General features: G+C 42.1%; 1 protein-coding gene across 1 annotated transcript; it reads right to left on the minus strand.

The window, feature by feature from the left end:
- Nucleotides 1-613: 613 nt before the first annotated feature.
- Nucleotides 614-13,719, minus strand: LOC139443250 (CDK-activating kinase assembly factor MAT1-like). The gene is made up of 8 exons (XM_071224221.1): nt 13,596-13,719; nt 10,674-10,826; nt 8,724-8,797; nt 7,470-7,573; nt 6,274-6,414; nt 5,553-5,669; nt 4,154-4,281; nt 614-909 (listed from the first exon to the last, which is right to left on the minus strand). The coding sequence occupies exons 1-8, from the start codon at nt 13,682-13,684 to the stop codon at nt 753-755; spliced, it is 963 nt and encodes a 320-aa protein (XP_071080322.1). The 5' UTR covers nt 13,685-13,719; the 3' UTR covers nt 614-752.
- Between the last annotated feature and the right edge of the window lie 1,085 nt (nt 13,720-14,804).

The raw sequence follows: 14,804 nt of genomic DNA on the forward strand, positions 1-14,804 counted from the left end.
CTGCGAATAAGGACATCAACATACCCTGCACACAAGGACATCATGTTCTGCAGGACCACAACATACCCTGCACATAAGGACATCATGTTCTGCAGGACCACAACATACCCTGCACATAAGGACATCATGTTCTGCAGGAGCACAATTTAACCTGCACACAAGGACATTATGTAATGCATGACCACAACATACCCTGCACACAAGAACATTATGTAATGCAGGACCACAACATACCCTGCACATAAGGACATCATGTTCTGCAGGACCACAACATACTCTGCACATAAGGACATCATGTAATGCATAACAGGGCATTATAGTGTATTTTGATGATGCAGTGAGAATCAGTTTTAACCCTATAGACAGGGTTATTTTGATAGGATTGGTTTCAACCCTACGGACATGGCTATTTTATTGATGCAGTGTGGACGTGTTGTAACCAAGTGTCAATTTTCATTTCATCTTAAACAGAGACATACACACACACATCCTTTCCTTACACTCATCCCTGAAACACTATATCACAAGTCCTTCATCAGAGGCTTGTCAGAGCTGTCGAGGTGGAGAATGTCTGTGCACCAAATGATATATTCTTGCTACACACTGTGCACCTTTCCACTACTGTTCGGATATGAAGACCAGCAAATACTTCTGAACAAGGCAGAGCGGAAGTGTATTTGCCACCTCAAAACATACTAATCTCGAATCTGTTGACAGCTTGCCACTGCTCAGAGAGCTGCCTGCTAGATAAGTCATGTGACCATAGGTTGTAGCCCAGAACTGCTGTCAGTTTCCGGGAAGTAGAAAAGTCCGCTAAGAGCATCATGGAGAGCTCGCTGGCAGGCTATCCTGGCTTCAAAACCTCCACCACGTTCCATGTCTGTTGCTGGGCGGACATGAGAGAGGTACCTGCAAGACAAGCAACGTGACATGTACATACATCAGAAAAACAGTAACACCTCTCACCATCCACCAACACCACAGATCAACACATGAACAAGACACAAAACCTGCCATCTCAGATCACATTCTTCTTGTGGGGATTTTGGGTTAGGTCCCCAGCAACCTATGCTGGTCACAAGAGACAACCAAAAGGATCGGATGGTCAGACTCAGTGACTTGGTTGATCCATGTCATCCAATTGCATTAAAATCAGACCTTAGTTCTCGCTACCACTAAACAAAGATCTGAAGACATCCCATTAGGTGTCACGTCAGAACGAACTTTCATGCGACCAATCAGAGCGTCGCTTACCAGATCATGAAAGTGACATTCGGAATGTGATTTCTAATCATACAACCTCGAAAACTTTAACACGGGGTATTCCAAACGATAGTTATGGTTTTAACGACTGAATCCATACAATCAAGACCATCTATTAGCCATTCTAGAATGTTCTTTCGTTTAGGTTTCAAATTTGTAATCGAGAATTTGTCAAAATATGTTGCGAAGCGTAGTCGCCAATTTGAAATTAGTGCCGTAAAACACGAGAAAGCTGCCTTCTGATTGGTCATTCCATTGGTCAGTCAAAGTTCGCACAAGGTTGGCCTGACGTGACCCATAATGGGATGTCCTCAGATCTTTGTTTAGTGGTAGCGAGAACTTAGATCTGATTTTAATGAGATTGCATGTCATCCGACCCAGATGGGCTGGATCGATGTTCACAACATTAATCACTGTCTGCCGTCATACAGCTGGAATATTCCTGGACTCCAACCTCAAAAACAACATGAGAAATCTAACAGAAGCCATCTACATAAAACATTCCAACTGGCCATCAACATAGACCAGGGTTTCTTCAACCAATCAGCCTACCACCACCTCATCAACTAGGATCATATGTGATCAGGTGTCACAACGACCTAGCACTACACACTAATACAATCACCATGTTGTTCCAAGGCTTCATTTTCATTCCCTGTCATTCTTTGTTGTTTGTTTGTTTGTTTGTTTTTTGTTTAACACCACACTCAACAATAGTCCAGCTATATGACGGCGGTCTGTAAATAATCAAGTGTGGAACAGCCAATCCAGTGATTGACATCATGAGCATCGATTCACGCAATTTGGATACGATGACATGCAGCAACCAAGTCAGCGAGCATGACCACCCGATCCCGTTAGTCGCCTTACGACAAGCAAAGTCGCCCTTTACAGCAAGCATGGGTTGCTGAAGGCCTATTCTACCCTAGATCTTCATGGGTCCCATATTTGTTTTTGATAATATCAATAAAAATGTAAGTGTTGCTATGTAACCAAGCCCTAACCATGCTAACCATTTGTTCTTCAGTGGTAAGATATGAGTATGAGCACCTGAGCTGAAATGTTGCATAGAAAAGTAGCTAAAATCCACATGTCAACTCTGTCTGCATTAACAGTACATCTTCTAAAATGCCACTTAAAGATCATGGTCGTTTGTTTTGTTTGTTGCTTAATGCCGCACTCAGCAATATTCCAGCTATATGACGGCGGTCTGTATATAATCGAGTGTAGACCAGACAATCCAGTGATTGATATCATGAGTATCGATCTACGCAATTGGGATCAATGACATGCATCAACCAGTGACCCTGAGGAGCCGATCCCATTAGTCGCCTCTTACGACAAGGATGACTGGCTGAAGACCTATTCTACCCTAGATCTTCACGGGTCTTAAAGATCATGTACAGGTAGTAGGTATTTTGTAGAGGTACCGTTACCAACAAGACAAGCAACACTACAGGTACTTCTACAACATACCTACTACCTGTACATTTCCATTCTTTTGGTCATAAGCTTTCTGAAAACAAGAGGTGGACTAAACTAAAGTCTTAATATTTTACTTTATATTTTGAAAATAATTGTACATTATTGATTTGAAGCTTCAAACATATTATGGTGACAAAAATTATCACTCTTGATGTCAAGACCGGTTTCCATGGTGTCCTGTAAGTTGTTTGTGGTAGCAAATGAAACACTCATAAAATATTGTTAGCAGATTGTATCAGAAGCCCTCTATCAAGTATACTCAGGACTTGTTCCTGTTTCATGTGTTTCTCAATCCAAATTTGTGCATTTGTGTTTGTGAATTATCACAACTGTAGACACTAGAAAATAGAAGCAAAATGAGAAGATTAAGTGCATTTTGTTACTTCGATATTTCACTGCTGTCTACACGAGCATCTAAAATTGCAGCAACAAGGACACTTGTCTCATTACACGAGTGTTTACAACTTCTACTGTTCAGTGGCCCAGTCATCTAAGGTGCCGTGATTCGCTGTGCTGAGTTGCGTCCCTTGGGCACGCCAGTAACCTATGATTGTGGGTTTCAATCCCAGTTCACCCCGATTATGTTTCTAGGTTTGTCAGCACTGTACCCGTGCTCGTGGGTGTCACTGAAGTGGTAAACGTCTGAGACCTGCATCACTTGGGGCTTTGCTAATATATTGGCTAGTGAACAATCCCAATTAGCACTCCTTCCGGTTGATCAATGTACACAAGACTTAATTATTTGCATATAATACACACTAATGTGTTATATGCATTCTTAATTATGGAAAATAAAATTCTGGAAATATGTATCTGTCGCATATAAACATTTCAGTGTGTCAGCATAAACCACGAAATTTATCTTTCAACACAAAATAATATTCTAATAATTCCTATTTCTAATTTTGAGAGTGCTCTGGGCGCTTATTACGTCGAACACGGTTTTCATTATTTTTGTTGTGAGGCATTCATAACTGACACTCAAATTGAATTGGATTCAGGAACAAGTGTCCTAAGTAAGAATTTGCAACGGTCTAAGATCATTGCACTTACATAGCAACGTGCATGCACACAGTGCGTGCGTGCGCACTAGTCCGGACTGATACTGATTTATAGTGCTAGCTCACTGGGAAACCATGCGCCGCACTTTAACAGGAATATCCCACTCAGACACAGTATGCTGACTACGAGCCGACCAGGCCTTGTTTTAGCCCCTAAATGCCGAGCGCCACACAGGGTAACAACAAGTACCATCTTTTAACGTCTTCTGGTATGATGCAGCCAGGGATCAACCCGGACTTTACGCTCTCCAGGTGGTCACTCTACCACTGGACCACGGAGGCTGTCGTAAGGGTCTTAGAAGGATTACAAATAATTACGTGTATCTAATTCAAGTGATGCTTACCCTAGGTTGTGTATATCTTCCTGGGCAATAAGGCTGGGGCCGCTGTTGTTTAAGTCATAGGGCAGGTACATATATGCATCTCCATTGTCCTCACCACCAGGAAGTGGCAGCACGGTGTCGTGATGACCCTGCAAGGTTAGTTCACAGCAATATTACAATTGGAACACTCTCATTAAAATCAGATCTTAGTTCTTGCTACCGATAAACAACCTTTTGTGAATTTTGACCGACTAATAGAATGACTGACAAGAAGTCGCATTAGCCAATCAGAAGGCAGCTTTTTCCTGCTTCACGGCACTAGTTTCAAACTGGTGACTACGGTTTGAAACATATTTTGACAAATTCTCGATTAAAAATTTGAAAACAGAACAAACAAACATTCTTGAGTGGCTACTAGATGGCATAGATTATATGGATTGAGTCATAAAGCCTGTAACTGTCGTGTGGATAACCGTGTTTAATCTTTCAGAAATCACGTTCTGACTGTCATATTCATGATCTGGTAAGCGACGCTCTGATTGGTTGGATGAAAAGTCTTTCTGACATGCCCCCTAATGGGATGTCCTCAGATCTTTGTTTAATCGTAGTGAGAACTAAGATCTGATTTTAATGAGATTGCAACGGAAAAATATCAGCAAGTGAATGTTGATTTACATCACCATAAGCAATATGCAAGCTATATCATGGCAGCCCATATATAACTGAGTGTTGGCTGGGTAATCCAGCGATTGACTGTGTGAGTATTTGGGGCCAGGGGACACATTATCAGCCAGGTCACACACTTTAACCACCTGGGTGTCGTTGCACACAACAACCTTAGCGCTGTGAATGTCATAAGTCTATGTTAGTGAGTGATTATGGTTTTACGCCTTTTGTATCAATATTTCAGCAATATCATGGCAGGGGACACCCGAAATGGGCTTCACACATTGTACCCATGTTGGGAATCGAACCAGGGCATTCGGCGTGATGAGCTTTACCTTTAACCACTAGGCTACCCGACCGTCCCTAAGTCTATGTTAAGGTATGGGAGTTACGATAACCTTAGCGCTAAGACTGCTTTGTCCAACGGCACCCTGGTCCTTATTTTCTCACAACAAGCAGAGGGTACAAGGGACATATTCTGCCCTGGAATCCCCATAGGGGTGTCAATAACAGGCAGATATTATCTGTGATTCATATAAATAGAAAATTGCTGTCATCAAGAAAATCATCAACGATGAATTTTCAGCAGTTTCTAACCACAAACTGGACTCGTATAATGAACAGTAAAATGTATGTTGAAAGTGTTAAGTCTTTTTACATGATGGTTACAAAGATTCAAACACAGGAGAAATCCATCTTCGACTTTATACCATGAAGCCTTACATAAATGGGCAATGCTAAACTGAATACTGACTATCTTTATCCCGGTGGAGAAGGTGGTGGGAGCGGTTGCACGGGTGGCAGCCTCAAGTTGGGTCACACATTCTCTGTGGGTGGCCACGATGTCCGTGGCAGGCAGTTCCGAAAACATCTGTAACAGCCAAACACTGCACTGCACTGTAGCAGAATCCATGTTGAGATACAGAATGATTTAAACAAGCATGAAATACTCATATCCCCTGTCAATATGGCATGTCTGGTTGTGTGCAAGGCATTATCCCTCCGTACGACTACTGCCCTGTTCAGTCTAAGTCAAAGTTGTTACTATGGAAACTCGAAATATAAATCTTTCAAAAATTGCAAACTATCAAAAGGCACCAGATTACCACTAGACCTGTCTATTTGCCAAGTTTTGTGAAGAAACATTGTACAGTTTTCAAGATCTGCTCCGGAAAGGAGCACTACCAACACTTTCAGTCTAAGTCAAAGTCGTTGCCATGGAAACTCGAAAATTAAATTTGGCAGAAATCCCAAACTATCAAAAGGCACCAGTTCACCACAAGACCTATCTTTGTGCCAAGTATGGTTAAGATATCTCTCATGGTTTAGGAGTTCAGCTCCGGAAACAAAACTTGATGGATGGACGGAGGGGCGGACGGACAGCAACCTTTCCTATATCCCCCTTCCCCTTCAAGGCAGGAGACAACATAGCTGGCCTTCACCTACAGGAAGGGCATCATGTGCACACTACCCACCAGTTCATCAATCAGGGCAGCCTTGTTCTTCTTCTTCAAGGCTTTATCCCTGGCGGCCTCTTCCTCCATCATCTGAAGTCGAACTGCGGTCTCATGTTTCTCCTGCTCAATGAGCAGATCGAGGTACTCCTGGTCTTTACTCTGGGAGAAATATATGAATTTTCACAATATCATGAAGAATTACTGAAAGAATACATTTGCACAAGTTGATAAAACACAAGGACCAAAGATAAGTGGTGATGATAAATAATTCATGTTTTCTTATGAAAAAAACGAACTGGAGCATATGTGGTGAGGTGAAATGGGGTATGACGTCACATCCAAGATTATTGCAATTACACAGCACGTGCATGTACGTGTGTGTGTGTGTGGCTGCTTATACATGTCCGGACAGATGCTGATTTTATAGTTCTAGACGACTGAGATACCATGCCACAGTTTTAGCCCCTTAACTCTTAGTGCTAGACAGGGTAACAAAAGGTACCATATTTAACGTCTTTTGGTATGATGCAGCCTGGAATTGAACCCCAGGCCTTCCACTCTCCAGGCGGACACACTAACACTAGACCACGGAGGCGGTCCTGGAGCATATGAGAAGTGCTGAAACGGTCTGAACCTAACTATGGTGGACACCATTGTTGAAGTGGGTTGCTAAATCTTTTTCAACATAATCCAAGATCTACACACTTCTGGCATGTTACACTGGAGCAAAGTAGTGAGGTATGTTTATAGTGAGTGAGTGAGTGAGTTGGGTTTAACGCCGCTTTTAACAATATTTCAGTTACATCGCGGCGTGTCAGCTTAATGTGGGAGGAAAGCCCGAAGTGATGCAGGTCTCAGACGTTTACCATTTCGGTGAAACCCACGAGCACGGGTATGGTGCTCACAAACCTAGAAACATAATTGGGGTGAACCGGGATTCGAACCCACAATCATAGGTTTCTGGCGTGCCTAAGGGACGCAACTCTGCACAGCGAATTGCAGCGCCTTCGACGACTGGGCCACCCGTGCCCCCCAGGTCTGTTTATAACACAGGTAAATACTTTCAACTATTGTGTCAGTTAGTGAGAGTAAGTAAGCGAGGGGTGTTTGCCCATCTGTAAACACAGTACACTGACATCATGCCTTTGGACACACAAAATTGCATTGTAGATCAGTGCTAGAAAACAGGAATAATAATTAAAAAAATTGTTTACCATTTTTGAAAGGTTTTTCTTGATCTGATCTTTGTTGTCCTTCCTGTACTGTTCTATCATCTTGCGCGTGCTCTCAACATCAATACCATTGGACAGATTGAAAACTGCTCTCAAATAAAAAGTAGAAATAGTTGATATTTTATAAACAAGAAAAATAAAACATAGTTGACACACATGCACCAGCAAGGCCATATTCAGACAACGGGCTGATCCCCACTTTCAGTCTAAGTCAAAATCGTTGCCATGGAAACTAAAAAAAATAAACAAAACAAAAATTCCAAACTATCAAAAGGCACCAGTTCACCAATAGACCTATGTATGTGCCAAGTTTGGTTAAGATATTTCTCATGGATTATTTTAATTCTGCCCCGTAACGAAATCTGACGGATGGACGGACAGAAGAACAGCACCCATTACTACATCCCCCTTTCACTGTTCGCGTCTGAGCTGCATGGCATCTACACTAAAAATGGAGTATCATCGAATTATCATCGAAGTAGTATCATCATACTTGTGTCCTGTGCAGGTTATCTTTATTTCGAGGGGGTAAAGAAATGAAGCCAAATTGTTTTTGCAAGAACCTACACATGTATTTAGATTGGACACAACCTTCTGTGGAGGTGTCCTAAGACCTTAATACAGTCAGGTATTGTAATTCATATCAGAGTAAAAGATGTGATTTCAAAGATATTGGCCACAGTAGCACTAACAAGGGAAGTGACACAGAACATACACATCAAGTCAACCACGAGTAGACAGAAGAACAGCATGTCGCTCAACACTTTCTCCACAGCAGTGTTGGAAATTACACAAATATGTTACTTGTCAGAAGGAACTGTAGCTCTCCCCTGACTTGCACAATAGATCACTAGCCAACAACGGCAAGATGTGAACGCATTTGCCTTCCTCAGAGCAAGGAAAGGTTAGTTATGGTGAATGATACAAGCAGCCAAACAGGTTAGGATATACAGGACCATTGGAAAGTTACACTTTCATACATCAAAGCAACCTTTTCTATTTGAGGATAATTTCAGCACCACTACAGCTGATACACTGAAGTCATTATGTACACAAAAAGGCAAATATGTACACAAAAGGCAAATTTTCACGAAAGATATTTATATCTAAAAGTAAATTCAGTATTTAATCCTTAATTGAACAGTGAATATTTTGTACAAATGAAATGCTATTTGAACATTCCTCTTTCTCTTTAACTAAAACCAAACAGGCATTATACTGGTTGTGAGTGTTTACCTATTGTCTCAATCATCTCCAGATAGTCATTGAAATCCCTCAACGAACTGAAGTCCTCTTCTTTCTTGTTGAAACTAGAACACAAGTCAGAGTAGGTGAGTCTGACGCCATGTATAGCCAGAGAGTGGGTGAGTCTGATGCCATGTATAGCCAGAGAGTGGGTGAGTCTGATGCCATATGTAGCCAGAGGGTGGGTGAGTCTGATGCCATGTATAGCCAGAGAGTGGGTGAGTCTGATGCCATATGTAGCCAGAGGGTGGGTGAGTCTGATGCCATTTGTAGCCAGAGAGTGGGCGAGTCTGATGCCCTGTATAGCCAGAGAGTGGGTGAGTCTGATGCCATATGTAGCCAGAGGGTGGGTGAGTCTGATGCCATGTATAGCCAGAGAGTGGGTGAGTCTGATGCCATATGTAGCCAGAGGGTGGGTGAGTCTGATGCCATATGTAGCCAGAGGGTGGGTGAGTCTGATGCCATGTATAGCCAGAGAGTGGGTGAGTCTGATGCCATATGTAGCCAGAGGGTGGGTAAGTCTGATGCCGTGAGTAGCCAGAGGGTGGGTGAGTCTGATGCCGTGTATAATCAGAGAGTGGGTGAGTCTGATGCCTTGTATAATCAGAGAGTGGGTGAGTCTGATGCCATTTATAGCCAGAGAGTGGGTGAGTCTGATGCCATGTATAGCCAGAGAGTGGGTGAGTCTGATGCCCTGTATAGTCAGAGTGGGTGAGTCTGATGCCTTGTATAATCAGAGAGTGGGTGAGTCTGATGCCATGTATAGCCAGAGAGTGGGTGAGTCTGATGCCATGTATAGCCAGAGAGTGGGTGAGTCTGATGCCATGTATAGCCAGAGAGTGGGTGAGTCTGATGCCATGTATAGCCAGAGAGTGGGTGAGTCTGATGCCATGTATAGCCAGAGGGTGGGTGAGTCTGATGCCATGTATAGCCAGAGAGTAGGTGAGTCTGATGCCATGTATAGCCAGAGTGGGTGAGTCTGATGCCATGTATAGCCAGAGGGTGGGTGAGTCTGATGCCATGTGTAGCCAGAGGGTGGGTGAGTCTGATGCCATGTCTGGTCAGAGTGGGTGAGTGATATTTGAGATGTTTAGCTTCTTTTCTTAAAATTAATATCATTCAGTGTCACTCACTGGTCCAACATAACACAGCATTACAGGTCAATCCACTGTAGCAGTTGCCACTGACAGCCATTAGAAATCTAGAAAAGTGTTGGTTAGTATTTGCAAAAATATAAGTAGCCCCTTCACTGCCCCTTGTAGACAGCACTAGAAATCTATACAAACCACATCAGTTACAGAGTGATAGCATTACCTTTTCTTTGGTGAGGTGAGGTAAAATAGGGTTTAACATTGTGTTCAAGACTATTGCACTTATAAAGCGACGTGATTGCACGTGTGAGTGAGGCTGCTTGTACTAGCCCATTTAATAGTGCTAGCACACTGAGATACCATGCAGCAGTTTAACATGAATACCCCACTCAGGCACAGCATACCGACTCCATGCTGACCAGTCCTTGTAATAAACCCTTTATGCCGAACGCCAGGCAGTACCATCTTTAAACGTCTTTTGGTATGATGCGGCCGGGGATCGAACATCCACTCTCCGGGTGGATGCTCTACCACTAGACCACGGAAGCAGTCTTTTTTATTTGGGTAAAAAAATAAAGAGAGTCTTTAACAACCTCCCACCAGATTAGGTATTAAAATAATATGATTACTAAGTGTGTCCTGTAGGAACACACAGCTTATGTCAACCATGCCATTATGACTTTAAGCATGCTGTTGGAAACCTTATATGGAAATTTGAAACCCTGCATTTATCATGATGCATCATTATTTGCGATGTATTAACCTTCTATTCTTTGTACAGTCAGGTAGTTTACATGCTTATCAGTAGTGTAAACAAGCTTCTTTTACGATTGAATCAAAGGTTCCTTACTCTCTAAGTATTCTCTTTCTAATGTCAAGTTCTTTCTCCACATTGGAGTCCTCGAAGATCTGTAGTCGGAAGTTGTTTCTCCGGAGAGCTGTGCCACATTCTGGACATGACCCCGACCCCTTGATGAACAGCAGGTCCACACAGCTCTCACATCTACAACAGTTAAAACAGCAGGTCAACACAGCTCTCACATCTACAACAGTGAAAACAGCAGGTCCACACAGCTCTCACATCTACAACAGTGAAAACAGCAGGTCCACACAGCTCTCACATCTACAACAGTGAAAACAGAAGGTCCACACAGCTCTCACATCTACAACAGTGAAAACAGCAGGTCCACACAGCTCTCACATCTACAACAGTGAAAACAGGTCCACAAAGCTCTCACATCTACAACAGTTAAAACAGCAGGTCCACACAGCTCTCACATCAACAACAGTGAAAACAGAAGGTCCACACAGCTCTCACATCTACAACAGTGAAAACAGAAGGTCCACACAGCTCTCACATCTACAACAGTGAAAACAGAAGGTCCACACAGCTCTCACATCTACAACAGTAAAAACAGAAGGTCCACACAGCTCTCACATCTACAACAGTGAAAACAGAAGGTCAACACAGCTCTCACATCTACAACAGTGAAAACAGAAGGTCAACACAGCTCTCACATCTACAACAGTGAAAACAGAAGGTCCACACAGCTCTCACATCTACAACAGTGAAAACAGAAGGTCAACACAGCTCTCACATCTACAACAGTAAAAACAGAAGGTCCACACAGCTCTCACATCTACAACAGTGAAAACAGAAGGTCCACACAGCTCTCACATCTACAACAGTGAAAACAGAAGGTCCACACAGCTCTCACATCTACAACAGTGAAAACAGAAGGTCCACACAGCTCTCACATCTACAACAGTGAAAACAGAAGGTCCACACAGCTCTCACATCTACAACCGTGAAAACAGCAGGTCCACACAGCTCTCACATCTACAACCGTGAAAACAGCAGGTCCACACAGCTCTAAATTGTAGCTGTATGTCATAACACCTACATTTGAGAGTACAGTGTAGCTGTATGTCATAACACCTACATTTGAGAGTACAGTGTAGCTGTATGTCATAACACCTACATTTGAGAGAACAGTGTTGCTGTATGTCATAACACCTACATTTGAGAGTACAGTGTAGCTGTATGTCATAACACCTACATTTGAGAGTACAGTGTAGCTGTATGCCATAACACCTACATTTGAGAGTACAGTGTAGCTGTATGTCATAACAACTACATTTGAGAGTACAGTGTAGCTGTATGTCAGAACACCTACATTTGAGAGTACAGTGTAGCTGTATGTCAGAACACCTACATTTGAGAGTACAGTGTAGCTGTATGACAGAAAACTAGTAGTGGGACGATACACCAATGCATCGGTGGATCGTGATTTTTAACTTCTCGATACAAGTATAGATCACAGTCACACAGTATCAATTCTTACCTTAAATGTTTTCTTGAATAAGTGTTACACCAAACACTAATTACTAGTGAAAATGAGTAGTGAAAACAAAATTATTTTCATCCATTTCATGACACTGCCAACTGTTAATCATTAGTGTGACAGGTATTTGGCTATCCTGTCTATGAAGAAGATGGCTTACGCACCACAGATATGTGCACATGCAAGTATCAGATCGCACAGTTGGTGTATCGTCCTACAGAACACCTACCATGCCTACAGTTGACTATATGGCTGTATGTCATAATGGCTACATTTGAGAGTAGTTACTACATGTATAGCACAACAGCAAGTCTGACGTCACACCTGTGAATACTGTAACAAGAAAGAATGTTTGCAAATGCACACAAAACAAAGGCAGCACCATCACTGCCTTAACCTGAAGTCCACTAATGCTTACAACACTGACTACTTCTTACTGTCAACATGCATGGATTACCTAACACAGGCTATCCGACCACCCCTACACAGGGTAAGAGGCAAGAGGTGAGGTGAAATGGGGTTTAACGTCGCGTCCAAGATTATTGCACTTATATAGCGACGTCTAAGAGGCAAGAACATACACAACGATGTACATAGGACTTGTAGGGGAATTTGAGGTTCCCAGAAATGTATGCACTCACTGTGCATAAACATGTGATTATAGGGTATATGTAGTCGTCTTTACTAGGAATGCAAGACTAGGCTGACTTTCGAAAAAATAAAAAATAAATGCCCTTTGGAAAGCTTAAACACATCACAATACCTAAAGTTCAAGTGGAAAAGCTATCAGTGAAACAAGAGGTTAAACATACCAAATGAACATGTGTATATATTGTTTGATGGACCAAATAGGGATGTGTGAGTTCATTGGAGTGAGAACCTTCAGAGAGTGAGGCCACATACTGTCATACTTGATTCTGTTGTACACTTGCGTGTAGGAGAAATGTTATTTTGAAGTAAAGGTTTTTGTAAAACAATTCTTGGTTGAGAAAAAATATTACATGTATGAATGATGGTAAAGGGATAATAAAACAACTGCCCTGTACAATAAAACATTAGCATTTTTTCCCAAATGAGATATCCCAAATGTTTTTTTGTTCTGATAAGTCTGTGTTGCTTATCAATGTTGTTTGTTTTTCTCTTGAGTTCAAATTCTTCAATTCAAAGAAACTTCTTCGGAAATCTTTTTACTTTCTTCGTAACATATGACTAATTTTGCTTATATGGAGGTGTAGTGGTCTTTTAAGACAATAACCATGCACAGGTTTATTTTCTCTACCAGTACTTCATAATAAAATATAAATCATAGCATGATGGGGGCACGTTTGTTCTGATCGAAAATAGGACAATCTATATGTTATATGCTCCTTTCTTTATATGAAAAAATGAAGTAGGACTATTAGGATACACATGAAACATTCACGCACAATGAGTGTCCACAAACGTTGACTAGTAATTTCAGTGAGGGGTTCCGATATTTTGTTGTTTTACATCTTGGACAACCTTGTTCGTCCATGTTCTCTTGCAATCTTCCGTTCGGCCAAACGTGGAATTACCTCCCTTTGACCAGTAAGTCCTCCGGAAGTATAGCACCACATACGTGGCTGAAAACACGGTCTCGGACTAAAGCCGCACTTGTCGGATTTGGCACCTTTTCGCTAACTCCTGGTATCATCGCCATGTGAAGTGATTCATAAACACATGCTCATAATATAGTCGGAATTAGGGCTGGGACGGGTAACTCGGGTACTCGGCCGGGTAGGTCCCGAGTAGGACCCGAGTACCCACAGGACTACCCGGACCCGTGGTTAGTCACGTGATATATAGTTCGATGACAAAAACTCACTGTTCGCATTTCTTTCTGAAGATGCACACATTCCTTTTGGCTGGTATATGTTTGAGTAAAGATAAAACTTCAGTCAACTTCAGTGTATTGATCGTTTGATACAAGAATCTAAATAGTTTTTGCCAGGGCTGCGATAAAACAATTCCCAATCAGACATTTTGTTCCAAACTCTTTAGACCTGCAGTGGGTACCGGGTAGGGTCGGGTAATAGGGGATCGGGTACCAGGGTAGTAAATTTGAACTCGTCCACGCCCTAGTCGGAATCGTACAATCCCTGCGTTTTTCCAGACATTTCTAATGAATATGGAAAGTGTTTTGTCGCTTTTATTTACATCAGCTCACTCCTCCAAGTATCGGTGGATTATTTGTTTATATATGTTACTGTTATATAGGCACATCTCTCCCGTACATAATTATACTTGTCAGTTCAAATATCTCATCAAAGATCACACAGTCATATGTTTTTAACTTTATGATAGTATGCTGTAGAGTAATGCTGTCTCTAGAGATCGAGGATACAAAGAAAACATTTTCTGCGATCACAATACTGTTTCGGCAATGTGGTGTTACTCTTGTCTTTTCTGTTGTTCAACGCCGCAATATTCCAGCTATATGACGGCGGTCTGTAAATAATCGTGTCTGGACCAGACAATCCAGTGATTGATGTCATGAGCATCGATCCACGCAATTGGGATCGATGACATGCATCAACCACGTCTGATCACCCGATCCCGTTACTCGCCTCTTACGACAAGCATAGTCGCCTATTTCCAAAGAACGACATTTTAGT

This window comes from Haliotis cracherodii, unplaced genomic scaffold (genome assembly GCF_022045235.1).
Source record: "Haliotis cracherodii isolate W230 unplaced genomic scaffold, xgHalCrac1.p SCAF_5, whole genome shotgun sequence".
In the NCBI taxonomy this organism is placed as follows: domain Eukaryota; kingdom Metazoa; phylum Mollusca; class Gastropoda; order Lepetellida; family Haliotidae; genus Haliotis; species Haliotis cracherodii.

Coding starts and splice junctions, on each gene's coding strand:
- LOC139443250 (XM_071224221.1), bottom strand. CDS start 13,684: ATGGACGAACAAGGTTGTCCAAGATGTAAAACAACAAAATATCGGAAC. Junction 10,827..13,595: donor AACGTTTGTGGACACTCATT/GTGCGTGAATGT, acceptor TAACTGTTGTAG/ATGTGAGAGCTGTGTGGACC. Junction 4,282..5,552: donor TCTCCACCGGGATAAAGATA/GTCAGTATTCAG, acceptor CTAACCTTGCAG/GGTCATCACGACACCGTGCT.